At 38.2% G+C, this 23537-nt stretch overlaps 1 protein-coding gene across 1 annotated transcript; it reads right to left on the bottom strand.

Moving 5' to 3' along the window:
- Window positions 1–876: 876 nt before the first annotated feature.
- Window positions 877–18153, bottom strand: LOC117307137 (peroxisomal acyl-coenzyme A oxidase 1-like). The gene is made up of 16 exons (XM_033791805.1): window positions 18039–18153; window positions 16773–16966; window positions 15809–15968; window positions 15302–15456; window positions 14515–14622; window positions 13301–13420; window positions 12555–12670; window positions 11335–11504; window positions 10561–10723; window positions 9682–9872; window positions 7415–7579; window positions 6602–6707; window positions 5805–5951; window positions 5388–5458; window positions 4523–4658; window positions 877–2253 (listed from the first exon to the last, which is right to left on the bottom strand). The coding sequence occupies exons 2-16, from the start codon at window positions 16960–16962 to the stop codon at window positions 2191–2193; spliced, it is 2061 nt and encodes a 686-aa protein (XP_033647696.1). The 5' UTR covers window positions 16963–16966; window positions 18039–18153; the 3' UTR covers window positions 877–2190.
- Between the last annotated feature and the right edge of the window lie 5384 nt (window positions 18154–23537).

Here is a 23537-nt window from a genome sequence, read left to right as displayed (position 1 = left end):
ACGTTTACACCTTAGCAAATTTGTCTGCTACAGTATTAAGCAGCGCTATTAAATTGGGCCAGGTGACAGCTTATTTTCATTTGTCACATCCCCCCCTCCTTTTGTTACAAGTTTCCTCCCGAGAGGGCGCTATCATCTATAATGAACCACCAAACCGCCCGAGAGAGTGTCCTGTGGTTGACTCTAATGATAATAATAAGAAGAACACTTATAATGGGCCGGTAATGACTCACTGATCATGTGCCAGAAAGCTTTGCATTCTCAAGTTGCTTCCTTGTACTACCAAGCTTCATTTTTTATTATTTTTTTATTTTTTTATGCAATTTGCCAGACACACAAGGCCTGAAAAAGGCCACTTCAGGGTGTGGGCTACAATTTCCTTGTTCTTCCAGGGGCCGTTGCCACCTACTCCTAGAACTATTTCGGTTTCGTCCGGCTATCGTCTCCTGTTACGGGAGACGATAGCAGAACTATTTCGGTTTCGTCCGGCTATCGTCTCCCGTTACGGGAGACGATAGCCGGACGAAACCGAAATAGTTCTAGGAGTAGTTGCCACCTACTCCTAGGTCTGAAACAGGGTTACCCCCTTTACAGTCCATACGGATGTAGTCTTTGGTATCATCAGTCCGAAGCCTGGCTGGGTAGAGCAGAAAGCACTACCTCCCCAACTTTATGTAGCAAGTGTCATGACCGGGATTCAAACCCAGACTCTGCTGATCGAACACCAGAGTTTGAATCCGGTGCTCTTAACCGCTAGGCCATGACATAGAAACTTCTGCATGGAAGTATTCAATCAGTGGTGAATAGTGACTGGTAGCAGCGGTTTAACATTTCACTTTCAATAAACTTTAGTTTAACAGCATTCAGTTTGCAATTTGTGTTTATTGTACTTTCATTTAAATTGTTATTCTTGTAATTCAACTGAAAATCTGTACATAAATGTTCCTTTCTTACTTTCGAATAAATTATAAAATTAGTAAACTTTATTCTCAAATTCAATACTGTAACAGTGCATTCTCCCTGATTTATTTTTAAAAGTTTGCAAAGTTTGCTTCCATAATTTATATTTCAACTGGAATTATTTATTCATTCAAATAACCCAAACGTCTATATTTTCTAAACAAAAGTAAATTTTTGTATATGAGGTTGAAAGTTTGCAAAAGTTCTTGTTTAATTTTTTTTTTAACGAGAGTGGTGATGTATAAAGTGTTGTAACCAGGGGGGGGGGGGGGTTCTTCAACAGCCCTTTACTATTCCCCATGAGATCATAGAAAAAAATTAATAAAGGTTTGTTTGCTTTTTCGCTAAAACTAAAACCACCATTATAAAATTTTAGTTTGTTTACCCTTACACCGATGAATACTACTGTAAAGGTCTGTATTCTCAAACCAACAGGTAAATCACAGAGGTGGGATTTGAACCCATGTATTCGCAATGCTAGAGCAGACGCTGACCTCTAGAACACTGAGCTAGCCAGATGGCTAGAGGCAGTTCAAATCCAATCCTTAGCAGTGTGTATCGCAACAATTTAATAGATGTTAATTTTTGCATTGGGGATAAAGAATATCTTTGGTTCAAATAAAAAAATAATTATGCATATAAACATGTCTAGTTCTGCCAATGGAGGTTATCGTGTTGGAACTAACGCCATTGTCAATTATATCGTACAAATACAGAAGTGCTAGCTTAAATAGAATTATTTTTGGTATTAAATATAGACTTTCTCTGTTTATCAATATGACCACCGATTGGTATAGGCAAATGAACACGCAACTTGTTACAAATATTCTGCCCCCATTAACAGTTAAATTCGTTTTTTTCATTTGCGATGAGTTTCTTCGTTGCAATTTTGGTAAGTGTCTTTTGCAGGCGTGGAATTTCATTTAAAGGGACAGACACCAAGGCCAAAACTAAGGCCACATTTGCGTCCATGGCCGTTGTATCCAGGCCTGCTTTTGAACTGACAGGGTTTTCCAAAACCGCCTTTAAAACCGCCTTTTAATACAATTATATTTATTTACTTTTATAGTAGTTAAGTGTTTATGATTTCTTTAGCACTGATTTATCCCATTTGTTTGCCTCTGTCGATTAATACAAATGATAGCGGTGGATGCGAAAGACTCAAAATTATTGGCAGGAAGCTGAGCATCTCTATGACCTTTGACCTTGCACACCTGTTGTTGTCACATTTCACAGCTTAGATTTCTGTCCTGTCAACAGTGGCTTCAGGTATTTGCTGTAAGTCTCATGGATCTAAATAAAAGAAAACAAAATGATACAATAGATGAAAAATCAACCAAATGAAGCCGTCTCCCCACACTATTGAGGTACATATAAATTGTTTACTTTAATTAAACTTAAAAATTAAAAACAAAATTAAACTAGTAGATACATTTACACTTATGTTAAAAAAAGTTCATTAAGTCAGAGTGACCTTTTCAAGTCAATTTTGATATATTAATCCATATTTTAAACTAATAACAATAAATAGAACTTATGTAGTGCCTTACATCTAAAAGCATATAACAATAAGATGATAATAATAATCATAATAATTATAACTTGTAAAGCACAATCTATCTAAGACTAAACTTATAAACTTAAAAGCAACATAAACACAGAGAGAGAGCAACAAAAAATATTACAAATTTCGTACCTTAGAAAGAAATAATGAATAAAACAGAATTACATTAACGTGTTGGCAAAAATACAATGGTAAAACAAAACAATAACAAACAGAAAATCAGTCATAACAAATATTGAAAAGGTGGGTTTTCAGCAATATTTTAATAATGTCCCGAGACGTTGTAGCTCAGACATGTAAAGGAAGAGAGTTCCAGAGAGTGGGTGCAGATACAGAAAAAGCATGACGGCCATTAGAAGTGGTTGTTTTAGGGACAGTTAAAAGCAAATGCAGAATAAACAACAAGAGCTAATTGTTTGTTTGTAAAAGGAACTAAGCTGCAGCCCAGGTCATTATCATAAAGAATTAAACTTGAAGAATGCAAAGATAGGGTGCATTCGATAATTTTCCTTGGGTCGACCCTGCGGTGCTCACTCGGGTGAGCCCCTGACAAGAGCTAATCGACCGATCACACTCGCCCACTCGTGGTGACGTCATGCACCTCGAGTCACCCCAAGTGACCCACTCCACAAGCAGGGCACTGGGTGAGCCCCTGGAATGACGTCAAAGCCATTCAAACGCACCGGGGGCAGACCAGTAGATCAAGTGAGTTACAAATCAGAACAAAAGGTGATAGACTTTTTGTTTTAGTCATGAATAATTTATGGAGTGTTATAGGAAAGTTGCTAAAGAGATAATAGTTTCTTGCAATACTCCAATGAGTGTCCTGTGCTTTCAATGTCTACATGAACCCATATCCAGGGCTCGACATTCATACTAGAACCATTTTGTGTGTGAAACATTTCTCTGTGAAATGAAGTTCATCATTCGAGGAAAACTAAAAACTGCAACAGCTGATTTTGGATGTTACAAAAGGTGTTTACATGCTGAAAATTGTGCATGATCTTTAACTATATTCTGTCATGACTGAAGCCCGGCTCACGGCTCATACTTCCGGGGAATGCGAATTTGAAGCGATTTTTACGTGAATTTGACGTCACAGCCCTGTTTTGCACCAAATGTTTCGCAAAAGTTGAGCACTGCTCAACTGCTGCGCATTATTCATTGCAAATAATGTGACGTCAACATTCATATCACATTTGCAAGAAGTATGAACCGGGCTTCACAAAATGAACAACGTCAACATTTTCACAAGTTTGCTTTATTCAAAAAATTGTTAATGGCCTGACGTTTCGACCCCAGCAGAGTCTTTCTGGAAGGCTAAATGACAACACAACACACATGAAAATGTAACTAAATTTGCTTTATGTATATGATTCATCCAACACAACATGAGCACTGTCTACCAATCCTGTATTCAAGAAGAAATATTTTCTAGAAAGAGGACACCCCTGGCAAGTTGGCAACACACACAAATACTGATAATTAATATAAACAGGATTTCACATAGAAATAAGTAAATAATGACAAGTTAACATACATAAAATACACAGCAGCATATCCGGGGACAAGTTTTGGAAATAATTGCAACATCTGTTGGTCCCGTAATAATGATAATAAAGAAGAATAAAACACTTTTAGATAGCGCCGAATCCACTGTAAAAATTCTCCCCGACACTTTACAATAATATGAAGAAAAACTATAACATTAAACCACAAAAAGCAAAAGGTCCAAAATAAGATCCACAAAATGTTATCATTAAAACAATGAAGGTAAAAGTAAATATACATGTATATAAGCAATTCAAGGTACTAAGACTCACATGCCCGATTCCTCATGGAGGTAACAAAGGAGATTGCCTCCGTGCCCCCTGGACATTGCCTTGGTGCCCTTGAAAGGCTCCAGTAGAATTTTCTAATTTTCTGAAAGGGTGCCCTTTAACTAAGCCTTGGTGCCCTTCCCCTTTCAGAAAACGAAGCATACATGCTTGGACTCACCTCTGTTTTATTCTTAGGGTCCCTTAAGGCATGTTCATACAGTCTCTCGTATGCATTACCGTCATAGCAACCAAGCACTGAATGAATGGTGAGGTCGGTAAAGTCAAACGCATCCACCAAGGGGACAGCTTCCGGCCTGGAGGAAAATTAAAAGATGGAGTTGAATTCCACAAAAACATTTCTTGAGTGATGTTTGAAGCTTTTCATGTTGTGAAGGATAAGAATAAGTTTTAGATAATAGTAACTTGCAGGTAGTACAACCATGGGATGATTCTCTTTTGAGGAAGAGTGTTGGCTTTGAAAAGAGCCATTTGGTCTTGACGTACATGTATCAAACAGTAAACTCTACTCACCTTTAGGAGAAAAATTCTTTACACTTTTATTCAACAATAGAGGGATATTAATAGGAATTGAGTTTCATCTTAAAAGCCTGTAATTAACACCACGGTCAGTGTGAGGTCATCAATGTTTTTAAAGAGGGACTCCAAGATCAAATTGAGTTTTGAGATCCACTCGTTTTCTAATAAATACATGTAGATCCCTTATGAAAATGGAAACAAAATTACAAGTCTCTAACTTCGCATTAAAATAGTGTCAAATGCCATTATGTGTTTGATACCCTTCAAGTTAAATTTGTTGTCAAAATTCCAAAAAAACGTTCAACGATGCCACTTTTCAAATCCATGATCTGAACATTTTTGTACAGAGATATTGTTATTCATGCATGTCATGTGTGAATTGATGATACTAAATCAAATCAAATCAACATTAAGTTTTAGCGTGCGACTTGCACAAGTATTTCCATTTGGAATTTACAGACCAGATTTTTTTTTAATTGTTTGATAGCGTAAATGATGAGTATTACCTGAGGTGAGCCAGTAATGCAAAGTATTGACTGTGAACCATCTCAGCTTGGTCTGATGTCACATAACCATCCTAGTACAAAGGGATACAATAATAGATCACAAAGTCAGCATAACAGCATTAAAGACACCATGGCTAGAATTTTACATTGAACCATTGGCCCTGAATCCAGTGATTTCAGTGTCGGGCCAGAAAACTCAAGACAGGACAAGTCCAGTTTTTTTTTTTTTTTTTTTTTTACTTCAACACTTTCAACCCAACATGTTCAAAATAAAAACTTTTCCATACGACCAGTGCAGTATCTTGCCTGCCAGAATACCCAAAGAATGTACAAGGTCCCACTTATTGTATACACAGTTCACATGGTCTATAAGTTGGAGGGTACAAATATGAACTTATGACCTAGAGAAAGTTTTACCTGCATAAAGTCACCAATGTTCTTATCCATCAAGAACACAGCGTAGAAACAGCTTAAGGTTTGAAGAATCTTCAAGATGGTTGGGTCTGCCGATAACGTCTTAATCACATCACAGAAGGTAACTACTGTATAAAACTCAACATGGGCCTGAGGAAAAAAACAAATACAATTTTTATTATAATAGTTATTGGTTTATTTCATACAAGTAAAAAAACGTGACGAATCTCAATCTCAAATCTAACCAGACAAACCTCAATCAAGTGAACAAAAATTTGGTTTTGTTTGTTATTTTGTTAGGTGTTTACGTTATTTCTTGGTATATGTTGGGCGTTGGATAAAAATTCCAATGCATTCTTTCTTACATTCCATTGGTTTGTTTCATTCAGAGGAGGTCTGAATCATGGCCATTCCCCCCATGCTTTAGAATAAAAATATGGATGATAACATAAATCAATTATGTCTTTTATGATTTGTTGATGTCGTCTCATTAGAACGAAACTGTTTTTCATGCGGATGAGTGAAGCAAAGGAGCATGTAAACTAGAAATGATTCAAGAATGCTTATAGCTACTGTTTGTGTTGAAGCAGCTCTATGCGATTTGTCCCTGGGCACTGCTTAACAACCTGCAAATTTATTTAGGGTGCTGCAACTTGTAGGTGCAGAATTCTGAGATAAAGAGAGCCATGAAAGTAAAACAACTGAGTCTAAAGTGATTAATCACAACAATTTACCAGATAATTTTATTAAAATATAATAAAACTGTTTGCTTGCAGGTATTTTCTGTTTATTTGACTGACCTTAGCAGCATGCACAAGGTCTATTGTAGAGTTATTCCATGCTGTGCCTTGACTGTGCCCTTCTCCCATCAGACGAGCAACACGCTGACCAACATGGTTGACCAGCCTAAAAAACACAAAAGTTGAAAAGATAGTTCGCGTTAAATTCTTCAAATCCTCTATTCCAAGAGATGCCTGAGTTTGTTTTAGTGTGCACAGGCAAACCAACCAGAAGCAAGTTTGAGTATGAACTAAGGTTACGAGAGGTTGACTACTTTGACTCGAACCCATGCTGGTTGGCCATTGGTTGACTACTGTGGTCGACCATTTGTAACCAGCCTCATGACCATGGGTTTTTCACTGGTCCCAAAAGCATTCAGACTCCAAAAATAACAACAATTATAATAATAATCACAATAAAATAGAATTTACATCAAGATACATACAATACATCCCAAAAAATGCACAAATGTACCAATACATGCGGAATAAAATAACACAAATAGATATGGCAGACAATGAGAAGGTGTTACAGTGCAAGGGATAAATGTTCAATAATCTCATCAATATCTGGTAACAAGATTTGGTGCTGAAAACAAAATGTTTATTACACAAAAGAGATTAGTAAAATTACGAACAGCTTAACATTCAATGATGAGCATAATGAAATAGGAATGTGAAAACAATCATAACAATGAAATAATTACCATGATCAAATGAGACAATATTTAGGAACAAAACGAAATACTGATTCTACATGGCGCATGTTGAACCTGCCAGTACAAGCATTTGAACCTGCCAGACAAAAGCAAACAACATTACTATTTGATTTACCTGTGTGCCCGATGCTGGAATGCCTTGATGAGTAAACTGGTATCCCTCACATCACTCTCTGTACATGCTGACCACGACTCACCACTGGTATCCACAGCTAAGTACGCAACAGACTCAGCGAGGACTATACCATTCTGTGCTGAGTAGGCGCTCTTCAGCAGGTACCTAGAAAAGATCAGAATTAAGTATTTTGTCATAATCTGCTTTCAGAGGAAGATCTTTATCCATTGATGAGCATGTACATGTACATCACTTGAGGAAATTATAAGCTTGTGATATTATGTTGTTTTAACTTGGGAGTGATTAGGTTTTATAGGCCTGTCATGCGTTGTGCGTAGTGCGTAATGCGGGATCCTTTATACGAAAACACAAGTCAAACATGCAAATTTTAAATTTTCTGATACCGCAGTTCGCAATACAGAGGCACGGAATTGTGTGTGTTGCTTGGCGTGTACTTTCATTTATAGGCATTTCACACTAAACATTACGCAAAACAGACACATGGGATATCCGGCCTATTGCACGGTTCATACTTCCTGCGAATGTGAATGCCAAGTGAATTTTGACGTCACATGGCTGTTTTCCGCAGCGAATGTTTCCCAGGAGTTGAGCACAAGTCAACTGTATGCAAATTATTCGTTGTGAATTTGGGACTTCGAAATTTGTATTGCTTTCGCATTCGCAGTAAGTATGAACCAGGCTTAAGGTGGAGGCTCAAGTCTTCAACACACCTTGCAACCTGTAACATCGTGACAGTGTTCTTGCCCTCATACGTACATGTACATCCAACCGCAGTCTGTGAGTTAGTGTGAGATTACCAGGGCCCAATTTCACATAGCTGTTTAGCAGAGAATTCTCCTTGACAAATTTCTTTGCTAAGCAAGAATTGCTGAGTGGGCCACCAGCCACAACAGTATAAACTTAATGGCTGTTTACTGCTTTCTACCAAGCAAAACTATTGTGTGCTTAGAAAGTTTTTGTGCTTCAAAATGCTTTATGAAATTGAGCCCTGAGCTTAGTAGCTGGGTTATGGTGATATTAGGCTAAGGTTTTCAACGCACCTTGCAACTTGTAACATCATGACAGTGTTCTTGTACTCATACGTACAGTCACCCACAGTTCCCTAAGTAGGTGTGAGATTACCTGAGCTTAGTAGCTGGGTTATGGTGATATTAGACTAAGGTTTTCAATGCACCTTGCAACCTGTAACATCATGACAGTGTTCTCGCCCTCATACGTACAGTCACCCACAACTCCCTAAGTAGGTGTGAGATTACCTGAGCTTAGTAGCTGGGTTATGGTGATATTAGGCTAAGGTTTTCAACGCACCTTGCAACCTGTAACATCATGACAGTGTTCTCGCCCTCATACGTACAGTCACCCACAGTTCCCTAAGTAGGTGTGAGATTACCTGAGCTTAGTAGCTTGGTTAGGGTGATATTAGGCTACGGTTTTCAACGCACCTTGCAACCTGTAACATCATGACAGTGTTCTCGCCCTCATACGTACAGCCACCCACAGTTCCCTAAGTAGGTGTGAGATTACCTGAGCTTAGTAGCTGGGTTATGGTGATATTAGACTAAGGTTTTCAATGCACCTTGCAACCTGTAACATCATGACAGTGTTCTCGCCCTCATACGTACAGTCACCCACAACTCCCTAAGTAGGTGTGAGATTACCTGAGCTTAGTAGCTGGGTTATGGTGATATTAGACTAAGGTTTTCAATGCACCTTGCAACCTGTAACATCATGACAGTGTTCTCGCCCTCATACGTACAGCCACCCACAGTTCCCTAAGTAGGTGTGAGATTACCTGAGCTTAGTAGCTGGGCTAGGATGATATTAGACTAAGGTTTTCACCGCACCTTGCAACCTGTAACATCATGACAGTGTTCTTGTACTCATACGTACAGCCACCTGCGGTTCGTGAGTATGTGTAGGGAATACCTGAGCTTAGTAGCTGGGTTATGGTGATATTAGGCTAAGGTTTTCAATGCACCTTGCAACCTGTAACATCATGACAGTGTTCTCGCCCTCATACGTACAGCCACCCACAGTTCCCTAAGTAGGTGTGAGATTACCTGAGCTTAGTAGCTGGGTTATGGTGATATTAGACTAAGGTTTTCAACGCACCTTGCAACCTGTAACATCATGACAGTGTTCTCGCCCTCATACGTACAGCCACCCACAACTCCCTAAGTAGGTGTGAGATTACCTGAGCTTAGTAGCTGGGTTATGGTGATATTAGGTTAAGGTTTTCAACGCACCTTGCAACCTGTAACATCATGACAGTGTTCTCGCCCTCATACGTACAGCCACCTGCGGTTCGTGAGTATGTGTAGGGAATACCTGAGCTTAGTAGGTAGCCGTGCCCGCCACACGCCAACCGTACACTCTCAATGAAGCCAACGGCCGTACCAGTGGTGAACGACTTCAAGCCGCAGCACAGTGCATGAAGCTACAGCAGCGAAAGAAAAAGGGATTGTTAAATGGTGTTTGAAGCTTTGCATGGTGTGAAGGATAAGAAGTACTAAACAGTAAACTTGAGGGTACAACCATGTTTATAGTGTCTCTTTTGAGGAAGTGTTGGCTCTGAAAAGAGCCAGTGTGGTCTCGACGTTTCAAACAGTATAAACCTTTAACAGGCTGTCACCATCTTGGTCATGTTCCCCATTTCCAATAACAGTAATGAATGCTAACATTCATTGTGCATGGCACCAGACTATTATTTTGCCTAGCTTCAGTTTGGTTACAATGAGTTTGAATGGAGTAAAATCAAGATGACCACACCGTGATAAGGGTCTTTACTCATGCTCGTCTTCAGGTCTTCATTCACCTGCAGCAAGAAGAGTATACTGTTCAAAACGTTGAGACCACACCAGCTCTTTTCAGAGCCAACACTCCCTCAAAATAGATACTATACATGGTTGTACCTGTAAGCTAGTATTTAGTACTTCTTAAAAGGAATTGTGCTATCCCAACTGATCCCGAGCGCCCTCTTCTGATTTTGCCCAAGTTTTGATGGGTTCAATTTTTTTCTAACAAATAAACTAAAAACAAGGGAGTATGTAGACTCTTTGGTTAAGAGCGTGGTAGAGGGGAGTGAATTTCCCCACTGTTTTTTGCCCGAATTAGGGAGGGCTCACCTCTGGTAAACTGCTGAAGTGCTCCTTAGAGATATCCGCCTGTACTTTATTAAAGACTTGTTGAAGGCGTTTACCGACAGCATTGAAGGCGTAGGCCGTTGCCAACCCTGGTAATAACTTCTCCTGCTGGGTCTGGTAGTCGAGAATTGACACCTCAGGTCCCCTGAACAACAACAACAACATTAAGTAGGATTTGAAACTTCGCATGGTGGTTTGACGAACTAGTAAGGTTTGCGCTAACACCATGTAAAGAATGCTCGAGAATGCATTCTCCAGAAGACAATTAAACATACTGATCGAAACGTCGAGTGGAAACCTACGGTTCTTTTCAGAACCACACCAACTCAATTAGAGATTATCATTACATGGTGTTACCGCAACCTTACTAAAACAAAAACATTGTACAATGTAATTAAAAACCAGACTTTTTGTGATATGTTGGACCCTATAGGAGTGCACTGTTTTTTTCTTAATTTTCGTATATTTTTTATTTTTCTACATTTCTTGTGAATAAAAGAACAAAAATTCAGGCAACTATTTTTTTGTTTTGGACTTTTGGACGTTCTCAATGAGGTAATCAACATGGCATTTTTATTTGCACAGGAAGCTTAATCCAGATGCATGGGCAAAACACAGAGAATGATCTCTCTGGAAAAGATGAATAGCGAGTTCTTGGCACCCCGTATCAAAGCGTTCAGTACTATGCCCTGCAAGGTATGTAGAGCTTCAGTTGGAACCTCTGTATGATATTTATTTAGCCGGTTGCCTACTCACCCTCGGTCCATAGGTCCCTGTTTCCTGATAGCACTGTACCGGATACCAGTCACAAGGGCGCGGGCTAACGATTGCCAGGACTCCTGTACAATCTTGAGTCTAACCACCATCATTGTACTGTACAGCACCTTGGGGTTACCTTGTTTGGTGTAGACACCGTCAGACGACACCTGGAGAAAATGAGGATTCAAACATAAAAGCATTGTACGTGAGGGGGTATCTAGGATGCGGCAGAAAGCACCGGGGAAACATCTAGACAAAATAAGGACAAATGTGAGGATAGGTCTGTTGCAGAAGGAAGTGCTTTTGGAAACAGCAAGGATCCTGAGAAAAACCCTTAACATCCAAAGCTACGCTGTGATTAGATGAAATAATAATAATAGTAATAATAAAATAGCTTTTATACAGCGCCCTTAACCCCAAAGGGTCTCAAGGGACTTTCGGAGGGAAACAATTTAAACAGCCACTAACGGATGATCTCAAATATATAGATATTACAGTTTTCTAACAGCTGCAGTCCATAGGAAACAAAACAAAAATGTAACGAGTCTCTTACCTCACGTTAAAAAATAATAAAATGTTTTTTTTTTCCAGAACTCTCCAAGCCAAATTTCTGAAAAACGTGGGGTCAAACAAACAGGCACGACAAAGTAATCGTTACATCAGTGGCGGCTATTTGATGTGGAAAATAGCGTCCTCACTTTGCCAGACCTGGAGAACTGTGTTCAAACCCAGTTAGGGGAAAATCGTCACTGGCGTCAAGGGGTCATTATAATAGATAAGCCGTTTTTGCGATTAATTGTTAGAGTAATATGGTTATTTACCAGTATCTACGATGTCTAAGTGGCCATAAAAAGGTAATAGTTGAAATATTTAGATCATCCTTTATTGGCTGTTTAAGCAAGTTAAGAAAAATACCAAACAATTTAAGATAAACAGACTAAGAATACTTAAGAAAATTACAAACGTCCAATCACAATGATTACAGTTTTAAACAAGTTTCGTAAAATACCAAAATAATATTTAAGATAGACAAGTTAAGAATGGTTAAAAAAATTACAAAAGTCCAATAAACAATAAAAAAAATGTGAATCAGGCACATTGAGAAACTTTAAAAAGAGTGAATTAAAGAAAATCTTCAAACCCAAAAATTGGATTAAAAAAGGAAGACAATAGCCACTCTGTATAAAGCTAGCTCCTTCTAAATTCTTGAGGCTTACCTGGAAATACTTCATGAACATGTCTGCCCTTGGAATACGGACATTTCTGAGACGAAGGTAACCATTGTCTGTTCCGGCATAGTTCCATTTATCTCCGATTACTCCTACTGATCTACCTGGAAAGACACAAAAAATAAACAAAGTTTTACAAACACAATGTCAATCTGCAATGTATTGACCCCCCCTTGCAGCAACGTCACTTGTCCAGCATATGGACCGTTTTCATATACTGAGTGCATGAGATAGCTCCGCGCTCAGAGATAGCTTTTCCAACTAGGCCCTCAATGTCAACACACAGTCCAGATGATGAGCCCAAGTGGGCAAAGCGCCTCAACGCGGAGGGTTTCCTTGTGATCAGGGCCCAATTTCATGGCTCTGCTTACCACCGAATTGAATTCTGTGCTTACGATCGTGATTCCCCGCTTACGTGCAAGCGCCGAATTTCTGCGCTAGCCTTGTAAGCGTAGAATGCCTAGTAACGTGAAGTAGGCATGCGCAGAAGCCCAAATTCGTCACTAACCCGTGAAATATGCTTGCCGTAAGCACAGAATTCCCTGCTTCCGTTGGGCCAGGAGGGAAAGCGCCGCTAGGGTTGAAACGTCAGGCCATTAACTATTTCTTTGCCTTTATACCACTATTGGTTAAGCAGTTTGCAACAGCTAATTCAATTTTCTCAATGTATGTTATGTACAGTACAACCTAGAGTCATTCAAGGGAATGTATGGTTGAAGATTTGTTGGGGTTACCTGGCAGAACGCAGTGATCTTGAAGACTCCTGAGTTGTACCATGAAGGCATGCGGACCGTAATTCTTGCCTCCGATAATCAGCTGAGCCAGCACTACGGCATGAGTTGACGTTTTGCCCACTGAAAACATAGCATAAATCATTATCCTTAATCACATACCACAACATTTTCATGACAGGTTCTTCTGATTTGTGCAAGGATTGATCCTACTGAGAATAATTTTTGTTATTACATGTTTCTGATAATGAAACTTATGGCTCATAAGTGAAGTTAATCACTTTCCCTAGAACCGTTACTAGAACTGCGAAAACACATGCTGTAGAAAACATTATTGGAAGGCCCTACGCATCATTGAGGGCAGTGGACACTATTGGTAATTGTCAACGACTAGCCTTCACAGTTGGTGTATCTCAACATATGCATAAAATAACTAACCTGTGAAAATTTGAGCTCAATCGGTCATCAAAGTTGCGAGATAATAATGAAAGAAGAAAACACCCATGTCACACGAAGTTTTGTGCGTTCTAAATCTGAGGTCTCTAAATCAAATTCATGGAAAATTACTTCTTTTTCGAAAACTATGGCACTTCAGAGGGAGCCGTTTCTCACAATGTTTTATACCATCAACGAAAGGTTTTATGCTAATAATTATTTTGAGTAATTAACGAAATTGTCCACTGCCATTAACATCTATTATTATTATTACCAATTGTTACAAATCAAAATCGCAACAAACAGCTGAACTGCATTGACATAATCCGGATAAAATTCAATCACTACGTACATTAAATGTCAAACAAAGTGCCTCTACATATTACACAAGTAGAAAAGCGATACACAAAAAAGAGGAGAAAACACTTTGCACTATGCCGTATCTGTCGAGCCCTATTTTATGGTTCATTATACATACATTTATTCCTTAATGCCATCCTAAGCACAGTAAAAAAAAACAGGCAGCTGCTTCGCATTAGCGCCCTCGAAAGCAAGCGAGGAGAGAAACAAAAATAGATTTGGGGTCGCCGGTTAATGTGCCATTGCTCTTACAGTCTTGATATTTTATCAATATCTTTGTTGGGAGATGCCAGTCAGAAGCCATACAACTGTTAGCTGCTGTGTAGCCAGGGATTACGATCGACCTGGGAAGCAGCAGCAGAGGGATCACTTTAAAGGGATGCAACATTTTAGTTTCAAATATCACGGTATCATTAACATACGTGCTCCAGGCCACCATTTCATTGATGTCAGGGTGGGTGTGTTGATAATAAACTCCTGCGATGATGGGTCGTATGTCGCTGTGGTCTCAAGGCCTGGAATGTAGGTACCTGAAAAGATACAGTCAACAAAAACAATCATTAATTGCAGCTAATTTTAGGATGAACTAAGAAAAAATGACAGAAGTGGGACTTGAATTTGCGGCCTCCAGATTAACGTACCCGCACTCTACTAACTAAGGGACCATGGATAAATTAAGAACGCGGTCGCCTGCGTGCAGACTCGTTCCAGAATGCGGTTGTTCCAAAAATAACATCTTCACAAGGTCTCATGGTTTTGATACTCGGGAAACCTAGCCCAGGTTGGACTCCTCCGTTATACAACGCATGTCACTGATGTCCTACCAGGGCTGAGGGGGCTTTAAAGACACTGGACACCTTTGGTAATTGTCAAAGACCAGTCTTCTCACTTGGTGACGTATCTCAACATATGCACAAAATAACAAAACTGTGAAAATTTGAACTCAATTGTTCGTCGAAGTTGCGAGATAATACTGGAAGCAAAATCTAATTCTGAGGTCCCGAAATCAATTTCGTGGAAAATTACTTCTTTCTCAAGTACTACGTTACTTCAGAGGGAGCCATTTCTCACAATGTTTTATACCATCAACAGCTCTCCATTGCTTGTTACCAAGTAAGTTTTTATGCTAACAACTATTTTAAGTAGTTACCAATAGTGTCCAGTGCCTTTAAGCACTGGTGGAGACCCTCGAGACTCCTTTCATCTTACCATGGCCAAGTTCCGTCTGGGCGTACGTCCCCAACATTCTCATATTCCTTGCTTCATCCAGCCAGCGAGCCTTCTGTTCTTCAGTCCCTTGATTCTCAATGAACGTGACAAACATCAAATCATGAATCCCAAACGTCTGCTCATTACTCAGGGCCCTAGTAGAAAGAGAAATTGTTACTATTTAAACCAAGAACAAAAAATTCCTCATTTTCAAATTTCGAGCCTGGAATATTGCCTTTGTTGCCTTGGTCTCGGCCTTTCTGTCCCTTTAAAAGTTCCAATAGACTTTAAGGTTTTTCCACAATTTCATTAGGCCTTCAATTCTCAGTTATATTAACGCACCTTAATATTCAGTGAATGGAAATTCGGTCATGGTGGTGCAAAAAAAAGGACCCTACCTTCAACTCCATTCTTTATCGAACCACCACGACCCTGCAGGTATTAAACGTTTATTTTAGACCTAATCCCCACTCTGTTATTCCCTCCGTAAAACTAGCAGGTACTCACCTGTAAATTATATCCCAGATCTCTGAGAAGGTGATGCTGTGAGTCTTCTTGAAATCAATCATTCGTAGAGACCTCTTCACACCAAGGTCGAATGTTTCTGCCGAGGTCCTGAGGTAACGATCTCTCTCACTGAACAGAGGGTCTTGGAATAAACAGGATTCTAAGACAAAAAAATAAGAGATACATTTTTGCACCTGGTTTACAACTACTCCTAGAACTATGAGGTTCGTTCCGCTATCATTCTGCGAAACGACCTCATAGGTTCTAGGAGAAGTTAAACACATTCACCAGTGTCAATCAAAGAGAAATCAATTTAAAACCTTACACACAAGTTGCATCCAAAATAACTTATGTGGCTGCTGATAAGGAAAGGCTTTAGGCCTAAATATTTTGTTTAAAGGCACTGTACACGTTTGGTAATTACTCAAAATATATATAAGCATAAAACCTTGATTTGTAACGAGCAACGAAGAGCTTTGATAATATAAAACATTGTGAGAAACGGCTCCCTCTGAAGTAACCTAGTTTTTTTCTCACTAAAATAATAAAAGACTTCTGGCCATGCCAGAAGCCTTTTATTTCTAGCTGAAAGCACTAAATTTTGTACAACAAGGGTGTCTTTTCTTTCATCATTTTCTTGCAACTTCAATGACCAATTGAGTACAAATTTTGACAGGCTTGTTATTTTATTTTATGCAAATATGTTGGGATACACCAAGTGAGAATACTGGTCTTTGACAATTACCAAACGTGTTCACCAGCGCCTAATAAAAGTAATGATTGTATGTATAAGAATCATGGGTGAGAGTCATAGCTATCTGAAAAAAGGATCCACATGGAGATATGTTGAAATGATGGCGTTTCCGTCTTTTTGTAACCCCTAGAGTTTAGATTTAAAACAGCTTTTGCAAACAGTGTTCTCAGCATTAAAGAAGTAGATCAAAGAGTAGAATTGGTCTGATACCTATGTGACGTCTGCGTTCGGTAAACTCTTTCCCCCCATCGATGATGTACGTCATCTGAGTAATGAGTTCCTTGTTGAGCATTGCATTGTCTCGCTCTTTTTGAATGTCAGGATTTATGGAGTCTGGGATAATACCAGCACTGACATCAGCTGTAGACGTACTACGAGAGTCCTGCTGTGTCTGGGCCATGGTTCTAGATAAATAAATAAAAATGGATGATTAATTAAGAATGTACCCTTGCAGCATAAAGGCTGAATTGCAAAAAAATTTACATTTAAAAACATCACAAATTGAAATGAAATAAATGAGGGAAATTAAGCCAAACTAATCATTAAACAAACAAAATAATTAACAATTAAGAAAAACTAACGAAAGGCCGATAAAAACCTGAGTAACAGTTTAGGTCAGGTTGCTTGCTTTATATTGAGCTTTGTGATTCCAGCATATTTTGCCATTATATACGGGCAAGAGGGAGCTAGCCTTGTGTTGACCATAAGTGAAAGGACAGTGAGCATGAGACATATTGCCTTAAAAAAACAACAAATGTTTTAAGCAAAAAAAACCCCTAAAAAAACACCAGTCACTGCACATGTTCAGTGCCGTTACTAGTTGCTATAACGTAACCCTCCTCCCGAAGGCCGCGGGAGGAGGGTTGTGTTATCACAACTATGACTGAGTCATATGACTAACGTGTTACGGGTTTACATTTTACTTCAAAACTGGGACAAGGATAATTTTCCGCACCTTCCTTGAATCCTTGCCACCAATTTATCTGCCCTAAATTAGCTTAAATTACGAACAACTTTCCGTATCCTGCCACCACTTTTTCACTCATTTTTACAAAACGGGATATCTCATCTCATTGACTTGACTCCCTTGCCTTGAGGTAAACTAGATACTAACTAATCGATATAATATTTCATATCAAATAAAAAAGTGGTGGCGTGATACGAAAACTTTTCCAAACACATGGTCCAAATTAGGTTTAGCCTTCCAGTGAGAGGAACATGTAAATTTCTACATGGGTACAAGGCCCACGCATAACGATCTAAGCATAGGCCAAGCATGGCCATGGGCCAAGCATGGAGGTACCATGGGCCAAGCATCAAGCAAGGCATTGACCAGGGGCGCAATAGAGGTCGTGCCTTCGTTCGTTGCCTTCGCACCAGTATTCAATTGCTGTTATTATTTTATTAACAAAATGAAAGGATAGCTTCATGTGCTCAAAACATGCTCAAACTATCACTCAAAGCAAACCTACTCACCTTTAAACTAGGATATATACACAGCAGCCGGGACCTATAACAATTTATCAGACAAAAACAGACCAGTGTGTGTGCATGGTGTGTGTGCCGTGTGGTAACGGGTGGCCATTTGCAATGTGATATGACGGCTGTTTGGTGTAAGATGAGTAGTGACGTAACAAGCACTGAGATCTGCTGCTTTGTAGTGAACACCAAACAGCCTTTGATTACTTTTCGGTACGGTAGTAGGAAGAATATAAGATGGGCGTGGCAGCATCCTGAACGCTGGGTGGGCGGTTCCAATTTGTATATATCCATACCATCTAAGATATATCCAAAATTAATTTGTGTGCATTTCCCAACTATGTTTGCACGAAACGACTTCTTCGTGCCCAGCTATTGTCTAGGATTATTTGAGCCCCCCTTTTTCTTTGTTGAATTGTTTAAAGACCACCTCAGAGGGTTAAAATCCTCCATGAATAGATGTATTGGTAAGGTCAATCACTCTGTATTTGACACGGGATTTAAATGTGCTCAGTACATTAGTGGAAATAGATGAAAAGTGAAACATTTTTCCATCATCACAGCACTTCAAAGTGAAAGGTTTCTCAAAATGCATTATAGTATTCAAAGCTGACATATTTCTTACCAAGTAAGTTTATTATTGCCATTAATTTTCAGAGTTATTAGAACACCTTTACACAGACCCTCTTAAAGCCATTGGACACTTTCAGAATAGAACAACAATTAAAAGTTCACAGATTTACAAATAACTTACAGGGTTTACAGAAGGTAATGGTGAAGACTTCTCTTGAAATATTATTCCATGAAAATGCTTTACTTTTTGAGAAAACATCAATTCTCGATATTGAGAATTACGGATTTATTTAAAACACATGTCATGACACGGCGAAACGTGCGGAAACAAGGATGGGTTTTCCCTTTATTTTCTCCTGACTCCGATGACCGGTTGAGCCTAAATTTTCACAGGTTTGTTATTTTATATATAAGTTGTGATACACGAAGTGTGGGCCTTGGACAATACTGTTTACCTATAGTGTCCAATGGCTATAAAAGCTATCCGGCCATAGCTAATATTGCTGAAGCTGTCACATAGCCTACTGACACATAGCCTACTGACACATCCTAAGAACAAAAATACACTCACATCCAAAATTTCATTTAATATCTCTTTAATATTTGATTATTTCATTATGCTCAAGTTACCTGTTGAGCTGTGCTTTTTAATACTACACTCAGTTTAACACTTTAAAACATTGAATAATCTATATTGTAATGAGTTGTGCTCTGTACATTAAATTATACACATTCTGCACTCAACAAAGGTGTCTCAGTTTTGCTTTTAATGGCAGTGGACACTATTGGTAATTACTCAAAATAATTATTAGCACGAAACCTTACTTGGTAATGAGTAATGGGGAGAGGTTGGTAATATAAAGCATTGTCAGAAACAGCTTCCTCTGAAGTGGAGTAGTTTTCGACAAAGAAGTTATTATCCATGAATTTGATTTTGAGACCTCAGATTTAGAACTTGAGGTCTCGAAATCAAGCATCTGAAAGCACACAACGTGTGACAAGGGTGTTTTTTTTCTTCATTATTATCTCGCAATTTCGACGACTGATTGAGCTCAAATTTTCTCATGTTTGTTACTTTATGTATAGAATGAGGTACACCAAGTGGGAAGACTGGTCTTTGAAAATTATTAATAGTGTCCACTGTCTTTAAAAAAGACATAATTTCTGATTGTGAGACGAAACAAACAAAAATGGCTGACTTCGGAGATGAAAAGAAATCTTTAAAAAAATCTACCAACATAAAAATCTGAGAGTCCTTCAGTTTGATAAGTCCACTGAAATCTTTCTTATTTAAAATCGCAAATAAATTTGAGTAAATAACCATTGATTGAAATCTACCAATCGAGAAAAAAAAAATCATTAGAAAAGTCGTTTTGTTGTCAATTCACACACCTTTTCAAAATAAGCTACCGATAAAAAAACAACCGATAAAGGTACAAATAAATAAATCAAAGTAATTGTGTGAAATGTCTTCATATTATATACAAGTGCATGTCAAGTTTAAACTTTCTCTTCACATTTTGTTCAATTTAATCAATAAACCCGATCCTCTATGAAGGGATATGTAAATAAATTTATATTTGTACACGATGTCATGTTATTAAATCTTAAATAGGCACAATTTCATTAGTTAAAATTAACACAGACCAGGGTCTTAGTTTTAAGTACGAAGCCATGAGCCCAACCTCACAGAACTGCTTGAAATTATAAGACCAACTTGAATGGAAACAGCAACAAGTAATCTTTGCTGAAATTCATTTTAAATGTTTCCAATCGACAAGAAAATTTAGTTCTAGTTCCTATGAGACTAAACAGATTTTAACTGAGAAACCCCCAATCATTTCGAATACCCTTCCTCAGAAACATTCGTGAAAAGCTGTTACGTCACCACTCATGTTACCTAATGTGGGAGCTACGTTTTGTAAATAGGCCCTTTGTTGCAACATATCAAGGTATATCAAAGCAGCATTCCATAAATGACTTTAAAGATTTGTAATTTTAATGGGCTTCGTGATTGGCAGAAGTTAAGCTCTTTTTTGTCCAACCTTGCGGTTGGGGCCCAATTTTTGATAGATAATTTCGATAATTTCAGAAGTGTAAAATTGACAAAATTACAATTTAATGACAAACAAGCACATTATGAAAAAGTTAAAATATTCCTGCTGAATTTTTTCCCGCTCATGCAGCCCTGTAAGCATAAAAATTAGCGAAGCACACGATAATTGTACTTTCTAGAAAAAAGTTACCAGCCAAAATTGGCTGTCATCATGTAAATAATTCCTGGTATTTCAACTGAGTAATGATGTCTTCTTTTCAAAGCAACTCTATGACATTGGGCCCTGATAATTTCTTAATTTATCAGATCAAATTACATTGTTTGCCTTGTTACTTTGCACAGTTGTGACCATCATTACCATTCTGTAAAATTCCCCATATTGTTTACATCCATAAACAATGTTAAAAACACTGGACACCTTTGGTAATTGTAAAAGACCAGTCTTCTTACTTGGTGTATCTCAACATATGCATAAAATAACAAACCTATGAAAAATTTGAACTCAATTGGTCGTCAAAGTTGCGAGATAATAATGAAAGAAAAAACACCCTTGTGACACAAAGTTGTGTGCTTTATGATGCTTGACTTCGAGACCTCAAAATCTAATTCTGAGGTCTCAAAGTCAAATTTGTGGAAAATAACTTCTTTCTCAAAAATTACATTACTTCAGAAGGAGTCGATTCTCACAATGTTTTATACTATCAACCTCTCCCTATTAATCATAACCAAGTAGGGGGCCTAAGGTTTTATGCTAATAATTATTTTGAGTAATTAACAATAGTGTCCACTGCCTTTAATTGCGCTACTTTTCATAATTGTCCAAGCTTTATATTTCACATGCAAACCCCTTGAGAAATACACATATGTATTATATGACACTTGATGGCTTGCTGGTCGGTGGGGTGGGATAGGGGGTGTAAAACACACTACACAGTCCTACACACAACTGAAATAAGTACAACGAGAATTCCACATATAACTCTATGGGGGGTCAATGGCAATTGGGTCAAACAAGGTCGATGACCCTCTAGAGTCGACCCCAAAACAGATGAAATTAATCTCACTCTTAATCTGCCTCCCATATCCAAGCCCCCCATGAAAAAAATGAATAATGAATAAATTAAAATAAAACTAAAAACTAACAAATAAAACAAAAATAATAGATAAAAAATAAAAACTACTATTTAAAACCAACTGTATTTTAGATATTTTTGACTGCAATTTGTACACATATTTGTCAAAATGTAGCAAATATTTTGATAAAAAAGCCTTTAAACACATGTGGCAAGCCAAAATGACATCATAAAAAAGCTACTGTTACAGCATTGTCTGGCCTTTCATTATTTCCCAAAGCACACAGTGAGAATAACTCCTCAACACATTCGGTGTAGGTACATGTATTAACGACAATAATTTAAACTGTACACACTTACACATTAGACCTTTATCATTCTGCCACCATCTTGGTAATGTTCCCTATATCATACAGCCGTAATAATGCTAGTTATTCATTGTACAAAAGGAACCAGACTATTTCTCCTTCCATTCTTGGTTTGGTTACATTGAGTTGAATGGGAGAAATTCAAGATGGCCGCTCCATCATAAAGGTCTTTGGGTTCAGATTTTTTAAAATGGGGATATAAAATGCAACATGGAGGCCATTCAAGTCTATGCAGAGCAATTGTATACACAAAATAAATAACAAAAGCACTCCACAAACTTATTGAAAGTGGTTTATGAATCATTCATAGCAGTCACATATGAATAACTCATATTGTCATTAATGGGAAATTCATTTTTCATGAATTTGAGGTAAATGTTGGACACTGTGACAATAATTTAAGCATAAATAATGTGGGCGCTTGGGATGGAAAATTCAACCAAATAACTCGAAAAATGTGTTACCATGTTTTTTTCCCCAGAATATTACTGTCATCAGCCTTTAAAATAAAGACTTTTACTTCTTGGTCTGGAAGGACCGAGAACAACAAAATAACAGTCGACAACAATAATGAATGTCTTCTTGGATTGGATAGGGGATTGTTACAAGACGAATCTGAGGTGAGCATGCAAGGCTCAGACACACTCTTTACACCCCTGGGTCAGAAATAACCCAGATTCTGGGTCCCAGGGCGTAAGGTTGACCCAGACACTGGTTGATTTTAATATTTAAATTTTAACTTGGATTCTGGAGCCAGCTTGACACAGTTTCAGTTAAAGGCAGTGGACACTATTGGTAATTACTCAAAATAATTATTAGCATAAAGCCTTACCTGATAACGAGTAATGGAGAGCTGTTGGTAGTTTAAAACACTGTGAGAAACGGCTCTCTCTGAATACATTTTGAGAAAGAAGTAATTTTCCAGGAATGTGATTTCGATACATCAGAATTAGATTTTGAGGTCTTGAAATCAAGCATCTGAAAGCACACAACTTCGTGTAGCAAGGACGCATTTTCTTTCATTATTATCTCGCAACTTCGATGACCAATTGAGCTCAAATTTTCGCAGGTTTGTTATTTTATGCATATGTTGAGATTCACTAAGTGAGAAGACTGGTCTTTGACAATTACCAATAGTGTCCAGTGTCTTTAACTCAGATTCTGGGCTAGTCTGGAACAGTTTCAGCAAGGCCTCTGAGACCCGGGATCCTGATCAAGTTTGATCTGGGAGTATTTTAATAATGAAAGAGAGACATATCTCAACTCTGGTTATTTTCAGAATCACCTCTTTTTTGGAGAAGACATTGAAATGGCCAAGTGTCAACCATTGTTTCCTCTTGCGTTTAAGAAGGCAATTTTGTTTTCATGCATGATTATCTGAGCTTTTCCATGAGTTAATTGAATTTATAGTAAGCATCCACGTTTA

The sequence above is a fragment of the Asterias rubens genome, chromosome 2 (genome assembly GCF_902459465.1).
Source record: "Asterias rubens chromosome 2, eAstRub1.3, whole genome shotgun sequence".
Lineage (NCBI taxonomy): Eukaryota > Metazoa > Echinodermata > Asteroidea > Forcipulatida > Asteriidae > Asterias > Asterias rubens.
This window is presented reverse-complemented; position numbering and strand designations above follow the sequence as displayed.

Excerpts from the sequence above, each read along its gene's own strand:
- LOC117307137 (XM_033791805.1), bottom strand. The coding sequence starts at position 16,962 with ATGGCCCAGACACAGCAGGACTCTCGTAGTACGTCTACAGCTGATGTC. Across the intron at positions 15,457-15,808 it reads ATCTGGGATATAATTTACAG|GGCCCTGAGTAATGAGCAGA; the intron begins GTGAGTACCTGC and ends TCTTTCTACTAG. Across the intron at positions 11,505-12,554 it reads TGTTCATGAAGTATTTCCAG|GTGTCGTCTGACGGTGTCTA; the intron begins GTAAGCCTCAAG and ends CATTTTCTCCAG.